Here is a 26,066-nt window from a genome sequence, read left to right as displayed (position 1 = left end):
AGCCCACACAGGCCTAGGAATCATTCAGGTTCAGACCAGTCAGAATAGAGACCTGGGTGATCACTGAGGATAAGCACTAGAGACTGGGAGAGTATGACTTGATAATAGGTCTAAATTAACTCTAGAGTGAAGGTTATTTTATCTCTGCCCAAACAATACATAAAATCAAGCCTTGAAAACTTAAGAGAGGGCTTTAGGGGTGCTGGTAATGTGCTGGCTTTTGATCTGAGTGCTAGTTATATGGGGAAGAATTCAAGCTGGATATAATTTTTAAAATTATGGGTGAGTTAATTTTTATGTTGTTATGTTAAACGTCAATAAAATGTTTTAAGTAATCCTAGTGATTCAGAAGGCTGAGGCAGGAGGATCACAAGTTCCAGGCTAGCCTCAACAACTTCACAAGGCCCTAAGCAACTTAGCTAGACCCTGTTTCAAAATAAAAAATTTTAAAAAGTCTGGGGATGTGATTTAATGGCAAAGCACCCCTGGGTTCAATCACCAGTACCAAAAAAAAAAAAAAAAAAAAAAAGTTTGAAACAAGTCTGTTTCTAAAGTCTCGAAAGGAATCAACCTAATGTACAAGAAAATTCAACCACTTGTCAAAATAAACTTTAAAAGAAGACAACAAACCCAGCATTCAACTCCTGACGTTATCAGTACTTAGCATCCTATTTTAAAAGTACAACACATGTTGAGAGTCTGGAATGTAACCTATCAAAAGAAAAAATAGTCAGTGTAAGCAGACTCAGAAATGACAGATGTGGTAGAACTAGCAGACAAGGAACTTGAAACAGGTATTATGAAGATTGTAAATATGTCTGTGGATTTAAAGAAAGACTTGAACTAAATGAGAGAAATAGAAGATATAGAAAGAACAAAAGGGAACCTCTAGAGGGAAAAATATAATATGCTGAATGAAAAAGAAAGTCACTTTTGGAACTAGGAGGAGATGAGACACTGCAGAATAAAAAAAAATGAACTTGAAGACATAGAAATAAAAACTGTCTAATATGAAGCTGAGAAAGAAAACTGACAAAATAAACAGAATCTCAGTGATGCATATCACAGTCTCAAGAGGACTAATGTAGACCCAGCAGATGAGGAAGGTGAATTTTTACATGTTTTGATAAAAATAATAAACTCAGAGTTCTAAGAAGCTCAATGAACCTCAAGCATAAGGAACTCAAAAATAAAAAAGAAAGAACACACAAAGGTATATCATAATTTCTCGAAACCAGTGATAAAGAGAAAAGTTTAAAATTAGCTAGAGAAAAATTATTAGAAAAATTAGTAATCACAGCAGACTTCTTGTCTGAAATTATGTACATCAGAAGATAATAGAATGATATTTTTAAAGTGATGATAGAAGATCTTTGTCAACCTATAATTCTATATACAGTGAAAATATACTTCAAAAGGAAAGCAAAATTAAGACTTTTTTTTCAAACAAATAAAAACTGAGAGAAATAATTGTCAGCATATATGAGCTACAAGAAATATCAAAAGAAGTTGCTATTTTTAAACCCTGTCTCAAAACAAAAAGGGCTGGGGATATGTCTCAGTGGTTCAATGCTCCTGGGTTCAATCCCCAGTACTCCCCACCAAAAATAATAATAAAAAGAATACTGATATGTATTGTTTCATAAATAGAAATGAAATATATGACCACAATAGTTCAAAGGAGAGAGTGGGGGAGAATAGATGTGTACTGTTTAATTAAAAGTCCTTACATTATATATAAACTGGTAGAATATTTGAAAACTATTTTTTTTTTTTTGGAACTGGGGATTGAATCCAGGGACACTTTACCAGTAAACCTAATCTGCAGCCACCCCCCCCCTTTTTTTTAAATACCTTTATTTTTATTTATTTTTATGTGGTGCTGAGGATAGAACCCAGGGGCTCACATATGCTAGGCACATGCTCTACCACTGAGCCACAACCCCAGCCCATCTGCAGCCCTTTTTATTTTTTAATTTTGAGACAAAGTCTTGCTCAGTTGCCCAGGCTGGCCTCAGATTTGTGATCCTTCTGCCTCAGCCTCCCCAATAGCTGGCATTATAGGCATGTGTACCCAGTTGAAAGTACACTGTATTGTTAAAGATGTATATTGTTAATCTTAGAGAAACCACGAAGAAAAAAGAGAGTATATGTCTATGTTATATGTATATCTATATTTCTGTCTTCATACATGTAATAAGCTGATATTAAAGATCCAAAGAAATTTTGGTGGAAAAATAAAGGACCCAAACACAGATAAAATATATAGAAAAGTTAGTATGATGATAGATTTTTCCAGCTGTCTCAATTATTACATTTAATATACATCATCTAAATACTCCAATGAAAAGAGATTTTTAAAAAGCAAAGACCTAATTGTATGCTATGTATAAGAATTTCATTTCAAATATAAAAATTCAAATAGATGAATCTGTATCACTAATCGAGAGAGTTGGTGGAGAGAAAAGACAAGTCTTCCTCATAGAAAAAGTTCAAATATCTATAAAGTCTATTTTTTCCAGGAGAGTATTTACACTTAGATGTGGACTGTACTTAGTGTTGACTTCTAAAAAAATAGAATATGTAAAGGAAGAATAGTAACTTTAGGGGAGAAACAGCCACTGCCTTACCCAAGCAATCAAGTTTAACATCACCAGTAAGGTCATGTGATGTCATGTAACCCCTGATGTCATGTGATGAGAAAGATACTTTACCTCTTCCATAGTATTCTTTTCAAAAACCTGTCCTAATCATGACAGAAACTTCAGGGAAACTCAAATTTGGGGACTTCCTACAAAATATCTGACTATTATGTCTCAAAATGGCCAAGATCAAAGGAAAGACTGAGAAACAGTCATAGATTAGAGGAGAATAAGGAGATGTGACTTATAAATCTGAATTGAATCCTGAGATAGAAAAAAAATTACTTTAGTGGAGAAATTACAAGAGACACTGAAATTCAGTTAATAACATACCAACTTCAGCAAGACTTTGTCTCAGCTTTGTCAAATGTCCAATGGTGGTACCAGATAGAGGAAACTGAAAGTGAGTGAGGAGCATATAGATAACTTTTTATACTATCTTTGCAACTTTCTATAAATCTAAAAAAGTTCCAAAGTAAAAGTTTATTTAAAACTCGTAAAAGGATGTAGGGCACAGTGGTGCATGCTTATAATCCCAGCGACTCTGAAGGCTAAAGCAGGAGGATTGCAATTTCAAGACCAGCCTGGGCAACTCAGTGAAACCCTATCTCAAAATAGAAATAAAAGGAGCTGGGGGTATAGCTAAGTGGTAGAGCACCTCTGGGTTCTATCCATGATAGAATGTACAGACATTCACACAAAAGAAAATAAGGGGGTATTATGAATGTCTTTATGTCTATGATTTTGACAAGTTAGAGGAAATGAATATACTCCTTCAAATATACAAATTACAGAAAATGACTAAAGGATTTTTCAAAAATAGCATTATTTCTATTAATTTTTTGAATTTGTAATTAAAACTTTCCCACAAAGAAAATTTCAGGTCTAGATAGCTTCACTGGCTAATTCTGTCAAACATTTAAGACAAACTGGTATAATCTTCTACAAACTTTTTCAGAAAATAGAGGTAAAGGGGTATCTCTCAACTTATTCTATGAGATCAGCATTACCCTGACATGAAAACCAAAGAATTTATAAGAAAAGAATACATAAGATAATATGCTTCATATGCAAAAATTTTTAATAAAATATTCATCAATTGAATCCAACAACATATAAAGAGGATAATGCACCATGATTAAGTGAATAGATTGGCTAAATATTTGAAAAAACGTGTAATTTGCCATATTGGTAGACAAAAAAAGAAAAAGAAAAACTGTAGCAAGACATACACAAAAAAAGTATTTTAGAAAAAAATTCAACACCCATTCATCTAAAGCTCCTAGCAGACTGGAATCCTCATTTTAATAGCAGCATTATACATACTGGAAGGTACCACATCAAGAACAAGACTGACTGCTTTCCCCTGGAAGATGCCACCAGCAAAGAACATGTAAACTCTCTCTCTTCAGCATTGCACTCGAGAGTCTAACCCATTCCCTAAGACAAGAAAAAGAGATGAAAGCCCTAAATATTAAATGAAGTAAATAAAATTATCTTTACACACATCATAATTATGTATATGGAAAATCTTAGAGTCTCACAAATGAATGTAACAACAGGTGCAGGTTAAGGTCAGTATATAAAATTGAAATGTATTTCTATATGCTTGTAATGAGCAATTTAAAAATGAGATTTTTTTTTTAAGTACCATTTAAAATAGCATACAAAACACAAAATACTTAGGAATAAATTTAACAAAAAAAATGTGTAAGATTTGTAAGCTGCAAGCTATAAAACACTTGAGAAAAAAAATTGAAAGACCTAAATACATGGAGAGATATTCCATGTTTTGGATTGGAAAACTAAATATTTTTTTACTCAATATTTTTAAGATGTTAATTTTCCCTAAATTGATCTATAGATTCAGTATAATCCCAACCCAAATTCCAGATGGCCTTTTTTTTTTTCTGAAAACTTGACAAGCTGGTTCTAAAATGTATATGAATATGCGAAAGAACTAGAATAGCCAAAACAATGTTGAGAAGGAAGAATAAAGCCTTAGAACTTACATTACCTGCCTTCAAGCCATACTACAGACTTTACTGCAATCAAGACAATGTAGATAGACATCTAAGTCAATAGGTTCAAATAAAGAGTCCAGAATTAGACCTATAAGTAAATGAACAATTGATTTGCAACAAATGCACCAAAATAATTCAACAGAGAAAGGAGAGTTGAGTTTTGTTGGGGTGGGGGTGGGGTGTTCCAACAAATATGTTCAAGCAACTGGGTTATCAATATGGAAAAAAAATGAACTTTGACTTTTATCTCATGCAGACATTAGCTCAAAAAGCAGAAGCAAAAACTAGGAAAACATGGAGGAGAAAATCTTCTTGAATTTGGTGTAGGCAAAGATTTCCTAGGACACAAAAACACATCATAAAAGAAAAATTGATAAGTTGGACCTCACAAAAGGTAAAATACTCTTTCCAAAGACAGCATTAAAAAAGAGAAAGAAAGAGAGAAGCTACAGACTGAGGAAAAAATAGTACTAATAGTTAAATCTCAGAAACTCAATAATAAGAAAGTCCAATTAAGATAGACCAAAGACTTGAAGAGCCCCCCCACACACACACATTATTTAAATAGCCAGCAGACACATGAAAATATACTCAGCATCTTTAGTCAGAGGGTACAAATTAAGACCACCTTGAAGTACTATTCTGTACCCACTGATATGACTTAAAAAAACAAGAATTCTATATAAATGTACGTCTTAACCATATGTTTATATGTGACCATTCTAGCTACTAGGTATTTACCCAAGAAAATGAAGAGTTATGTACATTCTTCTTCTTTTTAAAATATTTAATTGATTTTATTCTTTAAATAAATGACAGTGGAATGCATTACAATTCTTATTACACATATAGAGCACAATTTTTCATCTCTCTGTATATAAAGTATGTTCACACCAATTCATGTCTTCATACATGTACTTTGGATAATGATGTCTATCACATTCCACCATCATTGCTAACCCCCTGTCCCCTCCCTTCCCTTCCCACCCCTCTACCCTATCTAGAGTTTGTCTATTCCTCCCATCCTCCCCCTCCCTACCCCATTCTATGTCAGTAACCTTATATCAGAGAAAACATTTGGCATTTGTGTTTTGGGGATTGGCTAACTTAGCATTATCTTCTCCAACGCCATCCATTTACCTGCAAATGCCATGATTTTATTCTCTTTTATTGCTTAGTAATATTCCATTGTGTATATATGCCACATTTTTAATCCATTCATCTACTGAGGGACATCTAGGTTGGTTCCATAGTTTAGCTCTTGTGAATTATACTGCTATAAACATTGATGTGGCTATGTCCCTGTAGTATGCTGCTTTTAAAAGTCCTTTGGGTATAGACCGAGGAGAGGGATAGCTTAGTCAAATGGTGGTTTCATTCCCAGTTTTCCAGGGAATCTCCCTCCATATTGCTTTCCAAATTGGTCGTACCAATTTGCAGTCCCACCAGCAATGTATGAGTGTGCCTTTTTCCCCCACATCTTCGCCAACATTTATTATTGTTTGTCTTAAAAAATAGCTGCCATTCTGACTGGAGTGACATGATATCTTAGAGTAGTTTTGATTTGCATTTCTCTAATTGCGAGAGATGATGAACATTTTTTCATCTATTTGTTGATTGATTGTATATCCTCTTCTGAGAAGTGTCTGTTATGTCCTTGGCCCATTTATTGATTGGGGTTTTTGTTGTTGCTTTTCGGTGCTTAGCTTTTTGTGTTCTTTATATACCCTAGTGATTGGTGCTCTATCTGATGTGTGAGAGGTAAAAATTTGCTCCCAAGATGTAGATTCTCCATTCACCTCACAGATTGTTTCTTTTGCTGAGAGGAAACTTTTTAGTCTGAGTCCATCCCATTTATTGAGTCTTATTAAGAAAGTTGGGGCCTAATCCCACATGATGAAGATTAGGGCCTACTTTTTCTTCTATTAGAAGCAGAGTCTCTGGTTTAATTCCTAGGTCCTTGATCCAATTTGAATTGAGTTTTGTGCATGGTGAGAGATAGGGGTTTAATTTCATTTTGTTACATATGGATTTCCAGTTTTCCCAACACCATTTGTTGAAGAGGCTATCTTTTCTCCAATGCATGTTTTTGGCACCTTTTTATCTAATATTATCTAATTATCTAATATAAGATAATTGTAATTTTGTGGGTTAGTCTCTGTGTCCTCTATTCTGTACCACTGGTCTACCAGTCTTGTTTTGGTGCCAATACATGTTGTTTTTGTTACTTTTGCTCGGCAATATAGTTTAAGGTCTTGGTATAGTGATGCCACCTGCTTCACTCTTCCTGCTAAGGATTGCTTTAGCTATTCTGGGTCTCTTATTTTTCCAGATGAATTTCATGATTGCTTTTTCTATTTCTATGAGGAATGCCATTAGGATTTTGATCAGAATTGCATTAAATCTGTATAGTGCTTTTGGTAGTATGATCATTTTGATAATATTAATTCTGCCTATCCAAGAGCAAGGTAGATCTTTCCATCTTCTAAGGTCTTCTTTGATTTCTTTCTTTAGGGTTCTATAATTTTCACTGTATAGATCTTTCACCTCTTTCATGAAGTTGATTCCCAAGTTTTGTTTTTGTTTTTGTTTTTGTTTTTTTTGAGGCTATTGTAAATGGGATAGTTTTCTTTCTGAGGATTTGTCACTGATATACAGAAATTCCTTTAATTTATGGGTGTTGATTTTATATCCTGCTACTTTGCTGAATCCATTTACTAGTTCTAGAAGTTTTCTGGTGGAACTTCTAGGTATAGAATCATATTGTCAGCAAATAGTGCTAATTTAAGTTCTTCTTTTCCTATAGGTATCCCTTTAATTCTTTCGACTGTCTAATTGCTCTGGCCAGTGTTTCAAGAACTATGTTAAATAGAAGTGATGAAAGAGGTCATCCCTGTCTTGTTCCAGTTTTTAGAGAGAATACCTTCAATTTTTCTCCATTTAGAATGATGTTGGCTTGAGGCTTAGTATAGAAGCCTTTAAGATGTTGAGATATGTTCCTTTTATCTCTAGTTTTTCTAGTGTTTTGAACATGAAGCGGTACTGTATTTTGTTCAAATGCTTTTTCTGAATCTGTTGAGATGATCATATGATTCTTATCTTTGAGTCTATTGATGTGATGAATTACATTTGTTGATTTTCTTATGTTGAATCAACATTGCATCCCTGGGATGAATCCTACTTGATCATGGTGCACGATTTTTTTGGTATGTTTTTGTATTTGATGTGCCAGAATTTTATTGAGAATTTTTGCATCTATGTTCATGGGAGAGCTATTGATCTAAAGTTTTCTTTCTTTGATGTGTCTTTGCCTGGTTTTAGAATCAGGGTGATATTGGCCTCATAGAATGAGTTTGAAATCAGGGTGATATTGGCCTCATAGAATGAGTTTTGGAACCTCTTTTTCTATTTCCTGAATTAAATTGAAGAGTGTTGGTATTAGTTCTTCTTTAAAGGTCTTGTAGAACTCGGCTGTGTATCCATTCGGTCCTGGGATTTTCTTGTTTAGTAAACTTCTGATGGCATCTTCTATTTCATCACTTGATATTGTCTGTTTAAATTGTGAATATCTTCCTGATTCAATCTGGGCAAATAGTATGACTTAAGAAATTTGTTGATGCCTTCAATATCTCTTATTTTATTAGAGTACAAGTTTTCAAAATAATTTCTAATTATCCTCTGTATTTCTGTAGTGTCTGTTGGGATGTTACCTTTTCATCATGTATGCTGATAATTTGGTTTTCTCTCTCCTTCTCTTTGTTAGCATAGCTAAGGGTCTGTCAATTTTATTTATTTTTTCAAAGAACCAACTTTTTGTTTTGTCAATTTTTTCAATTGTTTCTTTTGTTTCGATTTCATTGATTTCAGCTCTAATTTTAATTATTTCTTGCCTTCTACTGCTTTTGCTGTTGATTTGTTCTTCTTTTTCTAGGGCTTTGAGATCTAATGTGAGGTCATTTATTTGTTGACTTTTTCTTCTTTTAAGGAATGAGCTCCATGCAATGAACGTTCCTCTTAGAACTGCTTTCATAGTGTCCCAGAGATTTCGATATGTTGTGTCTATCTTCTCATTTACTTCTAAGAATTTTTTAATCTCCTCCTTGATGTCTTCTGAAACCCATTGTTCATTCAGTAGCATATTGTTTAGTCTCCAGGTGTTGATGCAGGTTGAAATATTCTGTATTTATCAGTTAATTCTAAGTTATTGATTGTAATATTGAATTCTATAGTTTCTTTATTCAAATTTTGTTTGGAAGATCTATCCAGTGGTGAGAGAGGTGTGTTAAAGTCATCCAAGATTATTGTGTTGTGGTCAATTTGACTCTTGAACTTGAGAAGAATTTGTTTGATGAACATAGTTGCACCATTGTTTGGGGCATATATATTTATGATTGTTACGTCTTGTTGGTGTATAGTTCCCTTGAACAGTGTGTAATGTCTTTATCCCTTTTGATTAACTGTGGCTTGAAGTCTACTTTATTTGATATGAGGATGGAAACCCCTGCTTGCTTCTGCAGTCCATGTGAGTGGTATGATTTTTCTCAAACTTTCACCTTCAGTTTGTGTTTGTCTTTTCCTATCAGATGAGTCTCCTGGAGGCAGCATATTGTGGATCTTTTTTAAAAAAAAAAAAAAATCCAATCTTCTAGCCTGCGTCTTTTGATTGGTGAGTTTAAGCCATTAACATTTAGGGTTATTATTTATACATGGTTTGTATTCCCAGCCATATTTATTTATTTTTATTCTTTAACTTGACTTAATTTTATTTTTTGATTAGTTTTTTCTTTATGGTACTACCTCCCTCTGCTGATTTTCATTTCCTCTTCATGAAATATTTTTCCAAGGATGTTTTGTAGTCCCAGTTTTCTAGCTATAAATTCTTTTGTTTATCATGGAAGGTTTTTTTTTCCACCTTCAACTTTTTTTTTTTAACTTGTGGTTGTGGTGCTGGTGATTGAACCCAGGGATTTATTCATGCAAGACAAGAACTCTACCAACTTGGCTATATTCCCAGCCCTAGTTATGTACATTCAAACACATGTATATATTTTGAGCAGCTTTGTTCATAATTGCCCCAAACTGGGGACAGTCTAAATGTCCTGCAACTGTAGATGTATAAGCAAGTAGTGGTATGCCTATGAAATGGAATACTGCTCAGCAATAAAAAGAAACTGATTACTGATGTGCTGAACAAAATGGATGACTGTCAAATCCATTATAACTGAAGGAATCCACATATATGACATCCTGGAACCCGCAAAACTGTAGGGATAGAAATCAGAGGTGTGTTTTCCAGGCCTATCAAGTGGCACAGGGGAAATTTAAGGAATGGTGAAACTGTTCTTCATCTTGATTGTCTTGGTGGATATTTGTATGCATCTTTTGAAATTCATAGAACTATTTACCAAGAGTGGTGAATTTTAATGTAATCATACCTCAATAAAGCTGACTTTAAAATGTTTCAAAGACTGACAGCACCAAACATTGTCAAGAACATGAAACAATTTATCTGGAATTCATCACTGCTTCTGGAAATAGAAATGTTATAGCCACTTTGAAAAACATTTAGCAGTTTTCTCTGAAGTTAAACATAGGTCTGCCACAATACCCAGCAGTCTTGTTCTCTAAGTATTCACCCAAGAGAAGTGAAAATACATGTCCAAACAGGCTTATGCATGCATGTTTATGGCAACTCTGTAGTACACAATCTGAAAACAGCCCAAATGTCAAGTGTTAGATGGGTAAACAATGTGTTATATCCCTGTTTTTTCTAACTAAGTCATTATTCCATAGTAACAAACTTGTGGCTCACAAAACAATATAAACAAATTTTAAATACCATGCACTAAGCAAAAAGAAGTCAAATCTTTTAAAAGATATGTGTTCTTTGGTTATAAGCTATGACTTAATATAAGTTAATTTTAAAAAAGAATAGCCCTTATAAATTAAATTTTTGTATCAATGGTTGTATATAAAATATGTTGACACCAATTCGTGTCTTCATACATGTACTTTGGATAATGATGTCCATCACATTCCACTATCCTTGGTAATCCCCTGCCCCCTCCGCCCCATCTAGAATTCATCTGTTCCTCCCACACTCTCCCTCTCTACCCCACTATGAGTCAGCCTCCTTATATCAGACAAAAAATTCACCATTTGTCTTTTGGGGATTGGCTAACTTCACTTAGCATTATCTTCTCCAACACCTTCCATTTACCTGCAAATGCCATAATTTTATTCTCTTTTATTGCTGAGTAAAATTCCATTGTGTATGTATGCCACATTGTTTTAATCCATTCATCCTCTGAAGGGCATCTAGATTGGCTCCACAGTTTTGCATTCCACTGTCATTTATATTTTTTTAAAATCAATTAAAAGAAAAAGTAAAGGGAAGAGAATGGAGGAGAAGGAGAGAAAAGACTATTCCAGTTTAGATGGATGTGGATCAAGTATCTAATGGAAGTTTTGCTTTTTTAAAGGAGAGGGGCTGAAAAGAGTGTTGATTCTTGATTGCTAAGCTAAAGAAATACACCAGATCAAATCAGGCCAAAGGCAGTTTCTTCAGTCATAAAGGTTAAGGATTTCAAAGATAAACAAAGGGGAAATTTAAAAAACTGAGAAATGTACTGCTTAATATTTATGGTTTGCTCTGTATAATCATGCTTGAATAAGAAGCCATATATATAATTTGTGTTACATTGTATGTGCTTAATAAATCTATACTTTTTTTATACTTAAAAAAACGAAATTAACTCTTTAAAAGGTTTCTAATATTGAATAGCTTTCAGAACAGCTGCTGACTTCACATGATTTATGAACATAGATAAAGGATAGCTTTGGAGGCAAGATGGTTCTGGCTTTGCGCTAGCTGCCTAGACAACTTCCTCTCACAGTTTGTAATCTTGTCTCAGCTTTTTCTGTTCTCTTAAGGGGGAGTGGTGGTTGGCAAGGTTAATGCCTCTGCTTTGCTAGTTTCCATGAAACTTACAAATCTATTTTTTTTTACTGACAATATTGCATTGTTTCCTAGCTGTGGATTTTGAAGGAAAATTATGGCAAGAATACACTACTGTTTATTGACCTTAAAGGCCTGTTTACAGATTTCATGTTTATTGCAAGCCCTGACTAGAGTGTCTTCATGTCATGTTTCTCCAAAAGCCCAGAATCCTCAGTCTTTGGAGACATGCCAAGGGCTTCTGGATGCTGAGTGCCACCTTACCCTTGCAAGGGAAGAGTTCATTCTATCCCTGAAGCAGAGGAACAGGTACCCTTGTAGATTTGATCATTCTTTTGTGCTACACACGTATTGTTAGTATTCTCTAATGTCTCTTCATTTGATAGATATAATAGTCACAGAGATAATTAAGACATGATCCTTATCCTTGGTGAGATCACGGGCTGGTTAGTAGATGAGCTAATGAAAGGTTGGACTGCCATCTTGCCCCCATTCCTCCAATTCTAGCCCATCCCCCATGGAAGGCATATTTCAGAACATGAATATTCCTCCCTACTTAAAAATTTTTATTGGCTTCTGGGTGAAATTCAAGCTGCCTACCTCTCCTGCCTCATCTCTTGTCACTCTTCACTCATCTGTACTTTATTTATTTGTTTTTTTAATGTGATTTATTTTTTAGTTTTCGGCGGATACAACATCTTTGTTTGTATGTGGTACTGAGGATCGAACCCGGGCCGCACGCATGCCAGGCGAGCGCGCTACCGCTTGAGCCACATCCCCAGACACATCTGTACTTTATATTAGCAACTTTGCTTCCATCCACAGGAACCTCCAGACTTTTCTGGTTCAGAGTGCCCCAAGTGGGCAGATCCATAGCCAGTTCAGGAATGAAGATTATTTCTCCTTTATTCATTTAGACAAAATGTTTTAGGCATGTGCTCAGTGTATTTGTTGGGCCATAGGGCCCATGGAGACATATAAGAAGCAGTCACCATTCCTGGAAAAGGAGAGATGAGCTCAACTGCAGGTAGGAATGGAGACTGGAAGTGGTAATGAAAGTATAGTGTGTTGGGCAGGAGATGATAGTTTATACCATAGCTGGAGCATGGGGTATGTGGATGGGAGGGACAGAGGGTAAGACCAGATACGTAGACAGGAAAGAACAGATTGAGTATAGTCATACAGACAGGTTTGAAATTTATATTTTGGGCTATGAAGAATCAACTAAGACATTCAAGCCAGGGAATGATGTGATAAGATTCATGCTTTGATAAGTTCCCAGACCAAAGAAGAGTGCTGAATTCTATCCCCTATTGTTTCTCTGTAGTTCTTTCATAAAATCTGTTGGAAGCTTCCCTCTATGACAAATCTACTGATATTGAACTTTGGGTCAGGGAACAGTTTGCATAAGAGGATTCTATGACCCATGTCCAGTTATTCATTCTTCATGCTTTTAAGAAAAAGCCTGTAAGTCTCGGTTCTGCTTTGAGCTGCTCTCCATGAGTGTCCATTCCATGACTTGTACATTCCACTCAGGAAGGGAAGGAGCATCATGATCCAGTGAGCCTTGCCCTGAGCGTGTGTATATGATTTGTCAACAATCGAGGAGTTTATGGGAGTTTATGGGGCTTCATTAAAGATGCTGGGGCAGGAGCGCTGTGGGACATCAGAAGAGACCTCAGCAGTAAACCACAGCTCCGAGCTTTGGAATGCAGTAAATGTTTAAGAGACTTCCTTCCTTTCATTACTGAATTTTACTTTACTTTTATACCAGTAAAGAGTTGTGTTTTATTGGTTGAAATTTCTTGATTCTGGTTTCCCCAGGTCTGTTTAAAAGCTACATTTTATCTTTGAGGATGTTTGGCTCATGGTGGAGGAAGTGCTGCCAGCGAATTCAATTAACTGGCAGAGCTCACAGATATTGTACGTGGATTTCTTTTTTTTCCTTCTTTTTCACAACTGCTACATAAACACAGCTGGGTTTAATATTTGTCCTAACAAAGATTTAACTTGAATCATTTTACTCCTGGTAATTAATGCTTGGAACCTCGGCTCCTTTTCCTTCGTTTGTAATCCTCTGCATTTCTTTACTCTAGCCATCTAGATAATGAAGTGTGCTCCTCTAGGTCTTTGCCCTGCCTTAAAACTGCTTAATATTTGGCCGCTCCCACTAGAGAGCAGATGCTTTTCTTTGCAAGAATTGAATTTCTGTCAGCTCTTTTATGCATCATGTGTTTGGAACTGTAAGTGGATCAAGTTGTTCATCGCAGCAGGGACACTGTGAAACACATCTATTATACACACTTCCTAGCCCCGCTTCCTGTTTCCCCCCCTCTCCCCTGAGGAGGTAGAGATGCCCAGATCCCCTTGGGAGATTTCTTGCTCTGTGTGGATGTATCCATGTGATCCACCGTGGATCCGGCCTGGCTCCTTCCATAGGCATGGAAATCTATATCCACTCAGCCCATGATTGTTGCCTAGACAAATCGCGCTTTTATCTTTGTAAACACCAAGCACTTCATTAACTCCCAAATACGCACTGAGTTTGGGTCACTAAATAAATCCACTAGGCTCAGCATAATGAGTGATATTTCAGTAATTGATGCCCTAGAAAATGTTAATTGTTAATCCATTATTCTTTTTTATGCTAAACTTAGGGCTTGGGTAGTTTTGGCTTTGGTGTTAGACTACTGTGGAAGAAAGCCACTATCAGTCTCCTTCTGTGTGCCAGGCACTGTGCTAGGGGATTTGAAAGATCTTGACATTTAATCTGCATAACTATCTGCAAAAAAGGGGGGGAGGGGAGGGTACTTTATCCCCTTGTTATAGACCGAGAAAAGAGGTTAAGTAACCTGCCTAGAGGCATCTAGATAATAGCCAGCAGCTGAGGTAAAATTTGAAGTCAGGTCTGTCTGAATACAAAGTCAAAATACTGTGGGGCGCTGTACCCTCATGCTCTGGGTTCATTGGACATACATTCATCAGTGGATCATTCAAGGCATTGATTTATCCCACATATTTATTACATGTGACATTGCTCAGTTTTAGTGGTCCCATTCCACATCAAGTCTCAAGGACAGTGGCATTTGGGAACATCTTTGTATCCATCTAAATCAGAACCCCTGGTGGTGATTGGAATAGTTAGCTTTGCTTTTCGTCAGAGCTCAGCGCAAATGCAGTCCAAGTTCCAAAGCAGACTACCAATTCCTTGCCATCTTGTGAGTTCCAGTTCCTAGATTCAGCTCTGAACTGATGACTAAAATTTCCAAATCTACGTGATTTCATTTGTCAATGCAGCTTTGAAAAGCCAGCATCTTGATGTTGTTCCTGCTGTGACATGCTCATCTTTGGGGCCTCAGACCATGGTTCTGAGGGCAAAAATGCATTTTTAATAGATGTCATTCAGTTTACAGGAGTCATTGTGGGACATTCGTATGTCTGACTGAGATAACTGCTACTCTATAGAATTAATTATAGTTAAATGGAAAGGTGGCTTTTGCTTATGAAGAAAGTAATTTCTCTTGTTAAACATTTTTAGTTCTGATTAACTTTAGTATTCCTCTAAATATTTTAATTAGAATTAGGCATTAGTATCCTGCTTCATTAGAGGTAGAATACCCCCTGTGTTTTTGGTTCGCAGTCATTTTGTTGTCAAAAGATATTGGTAGTTTAAAAAAAAAAATGGGTGGAGGCTATATTGTAAAAAACATGTATAACTTTCCTTTTGCAAGTGCATGTTTTTTCAAAGGTAACTTATATTTTTATTTTGTGTGTTCTGTTTGTAAGAGAATGCTTCTTGGTTTATTCATGTTGACAACTGAAAAGCCTTAGACCTAATTAAAAGAATTTCCAGGAGCACCTTTACTGAACCATTTCATTACGCGGCACTGCACAGATTGCATTGTGAAGCATGGTGATAGTTTAAATCTGACCTTTAGTCCTGAACTGCCAGAAGTATGGGAAGGAAACCCTTCTTTGAAAATACTCCCCGGATACACACACACATATAAATGCATATACACATGCACATATTTGATTAGAAATAATCTTTTTATTGAATGACCACCTACTAATATAAATACACATTTACTTTGAGCTCAGGTCTCCTAGTCTTTTGTAGCTTGGGGAGGATTTTCTAGCTGCATTAATTGTGTGTGGTGTTAAAACTAAATTGTTTTATAGGGAAAACAAAGGCAATTTTACTTACTTTGGGCAAAGAAAAGTATTTGAAGGAAGGTGCATTTTACAAGTAGAAAAATGCAAAAATCTTTGCTATTGTGTTTCTGTATCAGATGCTGAAATCCTAGATTAAATGTGTAGAAAGGGGTTGGAGTGCACGCGTGCGTGCCGGACTCCTCCTGAGCTTTCTTTGGCAGATAGTAGAAATGGGCCTTTTTGGGCTTTGTTTTTTAAATTGTACTTTTTTATTGCAAAAATGTCATTCTAAGGATTTGGGAGTTTGTTCACAAAATGTTCAATAGAACCATAATAGCGCATAGTAAAGTGGCCATTCGTGTAATGAAGATTGATCCTTTTGACTCACTAAAATCTGCTTAGAATTGTAATGCTTTCCTCTAACTTTCTGACTTTTACTTGGCCCATGAGTTATCAGGAGAGATGGAGGGAGCAGAGACCTGGGCCCGAGGGTCATTGCTAGCCCCAGCTTAGAGCTCCACATAACTAGCACAACCCCACTCCCCCATGGAGAACCAGGTTCTTTGAGGGGAAAATGGGATGCAGAAGAAGCAATTAAAGCCAACTAGGGTCAAGGTCCAACCATGTTCTCAAGGAAGAAATAGAAAAGCAACGAATGAGAGGAGGCAATAATGGAGATATATTAAGTCAGGGAAAAAATAAGGCAGCATCATGGATGAATGCAATTTGCTGGTCCGAGAAACCCTTGGCAGCAGTGAGAAGTAATGGAATAGCACCAACTTTGTTTTAAGATAGACTTAGGCTTGACTTGGCTTCTGCCCCTTGCTGTACCATCTGCGTGGTATGAGGTGAGGCTCACTTTCCTCAACTGAGAAATGTGGGAAATTGTGCCTGCCGAGCCCAGTTGTTCTGAAATTTTAATACAGCACTGGTATGTACTCACTTGTCATGGCATCTGGCAACTAGTAGGGTGCTTAATACTAGTTCTTGTTTCTTTCTCCTGCCAAATTCTGGTTCACCCAGAAACTTTTTCTGGAAAGAGAGTACAGTGGGTTCCTCTTATCTTAATACTTTCAGCTTCAAATTTGAAGCAAGAACTAAGGAAGGTAGTAACAGAAGCACTATGCCATTTTTTCATTGCTAATATGAAGAGGGCAGAGAGAGGCATGGTTTTGCACCCTGAGGATAGAAAACAAGTCACTACCCCTTTTTACTCTCTCCAGTCCCAGACATGCCCCCAAGGATTTTGGAACAAAGCCTCAACATCTGGTTTAATCAGGAAAGGAAGAATCAGCCGCCTCCCTTGGACCTAAAGGGCAAAAGAAGATGTGACTCTCTTTGCCCCTCTGCAGTTGCTGCTGTCTGATTTGTAAAACAAAAAATTCTGACACTCAGTAGTTAGAGTAAGTTAGGGAGAGAAGCCATGCCCCTTGGGCCATACTTGTAGAAGAACCATACAGTGGAGGTATAGTGCCTGTTCTCCAGATGGACTTGGTCCGCATCTTCTAGACAGTCTTAAGAACAGATGAGATTTGGCTTATTAGAAAATGCACCAATACATATTGCTGGGTAACTTTTAAAGGAAATGTACAGTCAATATATAATAGGGAAACCTTGATCTAGTCTCAGACTTAGGTAGTATAATTGGGCTGACACCTGAAGATAAGTGGTAGTTGACCTCAGGTAGCACCCAGTATGGTAGCCACTGTCTGCATTTGGCTATTTAAATTTAAACTGATTGAAATAAAATAAAATGAAGCCTTCAGTTACTTAGTCACAGTAGCCACACATCAAGTGCACAGTAGCCACTTTGCCACTGGACAGCATTGGATACAAGATGAATTATTTCAATCGCTGTGGAAATTTCTATTGGATATTTCTAAATTCTAGACATGGAGGTGAGGGGGTGAGAGTTCTCCAAACAGGAGAACTAGTCAGGCTGCTGAAGCCCAGAAGGTGTTGCTGAACCCTTGGAGGGGATGCAAGAACCTGTGAATTCCATGAGACCTTGCAGGCCAGCCTAGGACTCCAGGCTATATCCTTAGGGAAATAGGGGGGTGGCTAAAAGATCTTAAGAAGCCACCACTGATGGAAAGAGGTGGGAATGTCTCAGATTTGACACTTAGTTTGCCATCTTTAACACCCCCTCTTTCATGGGCTCCAAAATCTGCAACCAAGTGATAAAGAAAGCTGTAATTGTTGAGTGCTACTGTGTATTGCAAGGGATGCCTTCATTCTGAGGAAGAGAAAGTAATGTAAACTGCTGGTATGTAAAGGGTTTAATAATAATAATAATATGATGATGATGATGTATACAATGTGAAAGCCCCTTTGGAAGTAATAGGAAGTTCACTTGTGGCTGGTTTATAGGAGCTTTACTGGAACTCTTTGGGAGCTAGGCCTTCATCACTTGCTGTTCTATTCCCAGCACATCTCCAGCACAGGGTGTGCAAAGATTGAGTGTCAACAAAGGAGCAGACTCATGGGCCCTGAAAATAGCTATTGTTTCTGACAGAAGAAATCACAGAAAGTTGGAGGCTTTTTTGTTTTTTGGTTTTTTTTAAATAGTGGATTTTGTTAACAAATACAGTTGAAGACTATGCCAGGCTTATTAGAGATGGGTTTCAAGGCCTCTGAAATCAAGTAGGAGACAAAATTGGAAATGTGGCTTGAGCCACCTTGAGCCAAAGCCCATAAAAGCCTTTGGAATTTGGACTTTATTTTATTAGCAGTAGGGAACCAGTAACAATTTTGGAGGAAGAGAATGTGATTCAACCTCTTGTTTTTGGAAGATTATTCAATACAAAGGATGGATTTGATCAAGAAGAAAATAGACAAAGAGACACCAGCTCAAAAATGGTTGAAATAGTCCAAGCGAAAGATGAAATCTAAATTAACAAAATTAAAAGCCGGGCGTGCTGCTACATCTATTTTAATCCTCACAATGTATGTAAGTTTTTACCTCATTTTATAGCAAAGGAACTGAAGTTCAGAGGTTAAGAAAGTAGGGAAGCCAGATATCATAAGTTAATCTGACTCCAACTCTGAGGAGCTAGTGGGGATGGAAGAAGAGATGAAGCCAAGACACCTGAGAGGTAGAGTGAACTGTAACCAGAATAGGAGATTCAGGGTAGGGGGCCTGGTAGGAAGTGTGGGCAGGCAGTGCTGTGTTACTGCACCTTTTGAGTGTGTGATATTGAATAATACTGGTCTACTTGTTCCCTTTAACTCATTCAGCATCCTTGCAGTTTTAGTTATATCTTAGCAGAAGGAGAACGGATGAGTATCACTTTCTTCCAGGTCAGTTCCTCCTAACAACTTATCACTGAAGAATGTGATCCTACACTTTCCTCCAAGCAAAGAGGCACAGCCACTGGAAGTGCCTTTCACAGTGTTGAAGCTCACTTATCTGTTCTTTCATCCAGCAGAAAATGCTAAATGACCACTGGGCCACACCCATGCTGGGAACAGATGGGCTTGTGGGAAAGGTGGTCAACATTGCCATTCATGGGAGAACCTTGATATAATCTTGGTGGGGAGCTGGTTGAGTGGTCAGAGGAAACTTCACAGATGGGGGAACATCTGGATTCTGTCTTTCGCTTACCCCAAGGCAATGGGTAATTTGGCTATTAAAGAAAAATACCTCGTTTTAATTCTTTATTATAAAAGTAACATATGCTTTTTTATAAAGTATAATCAAAACAATCACGTGTATAAAGTAGAAAGTGAAAGTGTCGTTGCATGGTTAAATTTTGATACATGGCATTTTAGATTTTTACTACATACATATATATTTACATATGATTTTTAAAATGATTCATGTATACGTATTACTCTACAACTTTCATTTTTCCACATTTGGCTACTTTGTGGGCATCTTTTCACATCAGTTCATAGAGTACTGCCACTAGCAGCTTTTTGGCATTTTATCAGAAGAATGTAGTTTAGTTATTTAATGTGCCTCCATGACAGGCACTGGACAGTCTTTTCAAAGAGTGAATGGCAGTCCACAAGCAGGACACAAAGAGTCAAGAGAACCCCGCCTGAGGTATTGGCAAGTGGGCTGTTGGAGTGGCTCATGCGCTGCTGTGTTGGGCAAGTGTGTGCTGCGTAGGGAAAGTGGGAGCCAGTTAGCCAAAGAAAGCCTGCACTGACTGCTGGGAAGTCTGGGTATATTTTTGAAGGTGATGATGGCAAAGGGTGGAGGCATTGAAGGGTTTGATGGAGAATTGAAGTGATTAAACTTGGATATTTCCAAGATTACTAGGAGAGCTACAGATAGATGGTGTCAAGTAAATACTGAAAACAGAGCCTGCTATGAGAGCTATATAACCAGTCTGCGCCAAAAAGGATGGATGCATTGTGCCTCTCAGGGGCACAGCCATGGGCACTGAGAGAAGGCAGAGTCAGGCTGTATCTGGGATGGTGTTGATGAAACATGAAAATGGTTGTGGGAAGGATGGAAAAGTACAGAATCTGACTTCAGTCCAGGAGTCTGGTGGGGTGATGTGACAGTGCCCAAAATGGGGCACAGGAGGAGGATTAGGGGAGCTGTAGAGAGGAGCTGGTACATTAAATTTTGTGTGCTCTTCCCTTTGTTTTCTGTCTTCCTCCTGTGGTACCCGATTAAAGGAGGAAGCTGTCCTCAATGGCACTTCAACACCCCCCGCCGTGTTACCCCTGATGAACCTCAATGTAATGATTGGACCAGCACCCCCAGGAGTTCACAGGGCAAGTTCAACTTTAGATGTAGGATGGTGGTTTATTTCAGCTTTACATTTTCTTCCCTCGCTTTTATTTAAAGGACAAAATGCTATCAGCAGCTATTAGATGCACATAGACTTGCAGTTTCAAAGTTGGAAGTGATGACAGGTCAAGACAAAAGCTCCTCTGTGTTGCAGGCTGAGGGAGGGCTTCAGAAGCCTTGGCCTAGGTGGTCACAGGGGCAACAGGGGCATCAGGAGCCCGGGACCACTTGGCTAGTTTCAGACCAGCGGAGGCAGGCGGGAAGGAGCGCTCTCATATTTGCTCAGTTGCAATCAGCGACTCCTTCTTTGTGTAAAATGGTAATGAGGCCATTAGGAGAGGCTCACCTGAAGTGCAGCTTGTGAATCCAAGGTAATTAAACACCTCCCGAATGAAAGAGAAAGGCCAGGGAAGGTTAAGTGAGGAATAATCTGCGGCACAGGTGGCCCAAGGCCTTTGAGGAGCAGTAGAAGAGTGACAGTGGCTTGCACCATTTCAAAGGATGGAAATGTCACCCTAGTCTCTGAGAGAGGCAGGATTTTTATTATTGGGGGGTAGGATGGGTAATATTTTTAACATTTTAATAAAGCACATTTCTTTTTCATATTTCTGTTTCAAGTTGAAAGTCCACAGCAGAGCCTGCCTGGCTGCTGAGCAGCCTGCATCGCTCACTGTGGTGATGGGCTCATGGGTCCTAGAAAGGGGAGGTCACAATAAAGCAGTTGTATATACCCAGATGTTGAGGTAGACTCCAAGCTGCTTTCAGAGGAAAACTGTTTTCCAAGGCTTACGTTCATTCAGAGGAGGGGCAGCCACCCCTGTGCTTTCCCAGCCCTGTAGCATGTCTCATGGGCAACAACAAAGGGGCTTGCCCTGTACTCAGTTAACCTGCACTAGTGGCTTGCTAGGTGCCAATTCTGTGCTTTCTGACTTCATGTGTCCTTTCAGTTTGTCATGTAAAGTCTGGCAATAGGATTTTTGCTATTTAGGTTCTTGCCTCAAAATCTCAAGTATCTCCACACAAAAGCTTGTACATGAATCCTCACCACAACATTATTTATTAATTGTCAAAAAATGGAAACTGATAAACAGATCAGATATGCTATACCCAGATAATGGAACATTACTCAGCCATAAAAGGAATGAATTACTGACACGTGCTACAGCATAGATGAACCTTGTACATAATGAGCATTATGCTAAGTGAAGTAATGCAGTCAAAGAAGACAACCTATTTTATTATTCCTTTATGTGTCCAGAATGGGAAAGTCCATAGAGATGGAAGGTAGATTAATGGTTGCCCAGGACAGTGGTGGGGTAGAACTGGTGGGGAATGAATGACAGCTAATGAACACAGGGTTTCTTTTTGGGGTAATAAAAATGTTCTGGAGGTATATAATAGTGATAGTTGTATGACATTGTAATTATAATAAAAGCCACTTAGCTACACCTTAAAATAATGAATGATAGTGGGCTGTCTCACAAGCCATTTTTAAATTCCCTTATAAAAGCTTAACAATAAGGCTTAGTGTCCGTGGATCATTTCTCAAGTGCACACAGTCCATCCCAGATCAGTAGTTCTTAGATTTGCAGACACTGTTGGGACTGTAAGGAAAGCTATGGATTTTGTGCCCAGAAAATCACCCATTCATAATACACATTTGTAGATGATCCATGAACCCCCCAAATCTAATTTCTGTTTTCTCTTAAATTTTATCCTAAGTTTTATCCTTAAGTAATGTTCACACCACTAGGTATCAGTTTCTCTGAAATGTCCTTGATTTGTTGAAATGTACTCTTACTGTTTCATCTGCAAGCTTAAGAATAATCACTAGCTGTTTCCCTGCAGACAAAGGAAAAGTCCCTTCTGACCTCTGCCTTTCTATTAGCATCATTTTTTTCATGCGGTATTGGGAATTGAATCCAGGAGTACCCTACCACTAGACTATAATGCCAGTCCTTTTTTATTTTTTTATTTTGAGGCAGGGTCATACTAACTCACTGAGGCTGGCCTCTCTCAAAGTTATGATCTTCCTGTCTCAGCCTTCCCATTGTATGGATTATAAGCATGTACTACCATGTCCAACTCCAACATCGTCTTGCCCCATCTTCACCCTTGGTCTCTATACTGAAGCCAAAGTTCTTTCTATTTTCTGAATTCCTTCCTACCACAGGTCCTTTGCACATTATTCCCCGTGCATAGCACACTGTATCCTCCCCTCTTTGCTTAGTTAACTACTTTAGCTTATCTTCCAGATCTCAGTTCAAGCCTGTCTCCCTCCAGGAGGTTTCTCTTGGTCTACTTTGGTAAGCTCTGTTACAGATTTGTCACAGGAACAATGTCACATGTATGGGTATTTTCCTTAGGAGAATGTTAGCTAAAATGAGGTTAAGGACCATATCTGGTTTTAGTCACCATTATAGCCACAACCCCTAATATAGTCCAGGGCATGTAAGAGATAATAAATATTTATTGAATGAACGAATGACTCAAGGTCACCGCATTGCACAATACCAGGAATGTGATGGAATGTGAGTGGTGTGCCCTGAAGCTTATGCAATGTGGCATCCTGAGATGAATGAAGAGCATTTTAGAAATAGTCTCAGAAGCTTGATGTTGGCCCTGATGTTGAAGGCAACAGCAACCATGTCACATGATCTTTCCTACATAGATTCATGGGGAAAGTCTCTTTTAGGTCCCACATTCAGGAAAATCTTTATTCATTTAATCCACTGATTTGTTTATAATGCATGGACCCAGGGAATTTCTCAACTTTCATGTTTTTCTCTTTGCTTTGGTCACGAGAAAGTTCTTAAGTCAAATTTGAAACTCACATCTAACCACCATATAAGACTATCGTATAGCTTACATTCACAAACTACATCTAGTCACAGCTTCTTCTTTTCCCATTAATGTCACCTTCTTATGTATTTTGTTTTAACTTGTTGAGTGTGTTTCTATAAGCTGTCACTATTCTTTCAGAGTATGAGGTGTGAGATATACAAATAAACCTTTTTCCTAATATTTTTAATATCACAGATGGAATGGAATTAGAACAACAAAAAGAAAAACTCTTTGTGTAGCTTGGATTTAGATTATAAGACTTTGGTTCAAATTCCAATTTGGCCATTCCTTGGATTTTTTCTCTAGACATGTAACCTAAGTTCTCGGAAACTGTTTCATTCTTACAGAACAGGAACACTAATTCCTTCCTCACAAGATTGTCAGAAGAAAAATTAGGAAATTTATGTGAAAGTACTTCCCTGACACATAATTGCTTTAAAAATAATTTTATTTTTGCTTTTATTAGACATGCTCTAATAAGAGCGATATTTGCTTAAATTTGAAAAACTTTTCTGGTCACGGTGGTGCAGGTTTGTAATCACAGCTATAATCCCAGGCCTGTAAGGGCAGGAGGATCACAAGTTCAAGGCCAGGCTCAGCAAGACCCTGTCTCAAAATAAAAAAAATGAAAGGGACTGGGGATGTAGGTCAGTGGTAAAGCACTCCTCAGTTCAATTTCCAGTACCAAAACAAAAATACCTGCCCTTGGAGCTGTGGCTCAGTGGTACAGCATTTGCCTAGCGTGTGGGAAGCCCTGGGTTTGATCCCTAGCACCACAGTAAATAAAACAAATTCATACTCCAATAGAAACTTCCCTGATACTGAGTGCATCGTTTTTCTCCCTAGCGCCACAGTAAATAAACAAATACATACTCCAATAGAAACTTTCCTGATACTGAGTGATTCTTTTTTCTGCAAAAAGGTCAAATTAACCCCTTCTAGAAATTTTCTAGAGCTCCGTGGGCTCTGGGCTTAGTCAGCTATCCTCCTGCAACCTTCCCTCAACCTGTTTCCTTTCTCTCCCTTACCAGATCTCCTCACTGAAGAACAGGCTAAAGAAGGTCTCCACAACCACAGGCGATGGAGTAGCCAGAGCCTTCCTTAAGGCCCAGGCCGCTTTCTTTGGTAGCTACCGGAATGCCCTGAAAATTGAGCCGGTGAGTAGCCTCATGGCATGATAGAGTCCATGTTTAATCAAGACTAAGATGCCTACCAAGGGACCACATGCAGTCGTGGTTCTGGTTTTTGAACTCATCTAAAGGAGATCATGGGAGACGGTGGGGGCTTCCTCCCCTCATATGCAAGGGAAGAATGCGAGGACCCTCCACACACACACAGTAAGCACCGACTTGGTGTTGGACATAGCACGAAGCCTTTCGCACTTGCCTGCTCATATGGACATCTGTGAGGCAGCAGCAATCAGCTCTGCTTTCCAAATGAGAAATAATTTACCAGAAAGCCCCTGGTTTTGCCCTGGGCCTCACTATTTCTTATCCATTTAAGGGACCTCTCCTCCTCTTAAGAAAGCAAAAAATCCTGGAGATTCTTGGTGGCTCCCATGTGTGGTGGTCATGATTTAAATGACCACAAAGCATAGCAAGGGCCAGAGATAATGTTGCCCAACTATATGGCTCTTCCACCTTTCTGAGCCTCTGTCAACTATTCCACGTATCCTGACGGCCACATGAGCTGGAGTTGTTTGAGGATGTGAAGACGTTGAGTCTTGCCTTAAGCCAAAGGCAGTTCCACTTCTCCTGACTTCAGACAAGAAGCTCTTGCCTGACAGCTCTCTATTCTGCTGACTTTGGCCTCCTGGCCAAGGAGTACACTCCCAGTTGGAGTGGGGTGCAAGAGACCCATTTAGGTAACACTATACGCCAGCACTGTTTATTTCTGGTTTTGTTTTAACCCATAGTATTTAATGAAATTAAATGCCAGAAGATGAGTGGTTGTCATGTAGTATACTTCAGGTAAAAATCCCGAGAGTGAACCAGAATCCCACCTCCTCATAAGCCACCATTTCTCATGTTTATATCTTTACGGCCCTCACTCCATCATGTGTCTAAGTGAAACACAAAGAGTAATAGCAAACACTTTGCTTTTCCTTCACCCAGGGCATCTCTTATGAAGTGGCTAGGGTGGTGGGCACTCAGGAGCAGCATCCTCACACCACTGCCCTCCTCGTTCTCCTCCCAGCACTGAAGCTTTACTTCCTATGCTGCCTCCACTTCAGGCGATGTCATGGTCACAAAGCAGAAGGAATGCACCCTCTTTTTTGCTGCCTGAGAAATACTTCCCTCTAAAGTTCTTTAGCTTAAAGAAAGTTCCCATACCCACTTGTCTTAAAGTGAGGTAGCTCCGATTCTTGGTCACAATCCTGGATCCACTATGCCATTCAGGTTTGGTGCTTGTTGAGAATACTGTACTCTTCCCCTCTCTAGATGGAGAACAGGACAGCTGGCCTAGTCCTTTCCTTGGGTTGCTGGGAACCAACACACTAGAATTATTCATTCCTGAGATTGCCTCTTTGTTGTGTGTCTGGAATCCAGAGGCTGTTGAATCTTGGTGCATGTTGTTGGGTGTGATCTGGACACATGCTACTCCACAGGAAGACTTTGTGATTGGCTGCATTTGGCTCTGAGAGGCACTGGATTTAAAAGCAAAAGCCCAGGAGTCTAAAGCCTGGTTCTACCCTT

The 26,066-nt window shown here is 38.3% G+C and overlaps 1 protein-coding gene across 13 annotated transcripts in view; it reads left to right on the top strand.

Moving 5' to 3' along the window:
• Window positions 1-26,066, top strand: part of Dennd1a (DENN domain containing 1A) — a 504,614-nt gene that overhangs the window by 325,563 nt on the left and 152,985 nt on the right. For all 13 annotated transcript variants that reach the window (XR_011704159.1, XM_071600929.1, XM_027944539.3 and 10 more), the window contains exon 13: window positions 24,402-24,527. Coding sequence is in view for 12 of the 13 variants with exons in the window: in XM_071600929.1 (XP_071457030.1) it covers window positions 24,402-24,527 (126 nt within the window). In the remaining variant the exon portion in view is untranslated. The remainder of the gene's footprint in view (window positions 1-24,401; window positions 24,528-26,066) is intronic.

This window comes from Marmota flaviventris, chromosome 13 (genome assembly GCF_047511675.1).
Source record: "Marmota flaviventris isolate mMarFla1 chromosome 13, mMarFla1.hap1, whole genome shotgun sequence".
Lineage (NCBI taxonomy): Eukaryota > Metazoa > Chordata > Mammalia > Rodentia > Sciuridae > Marmota > Marmota flaviventris.
Note: the sequence above shows the minus strand (reverse complement) of the source record. Positions and strands in the feature narration are given on the sequence as shown.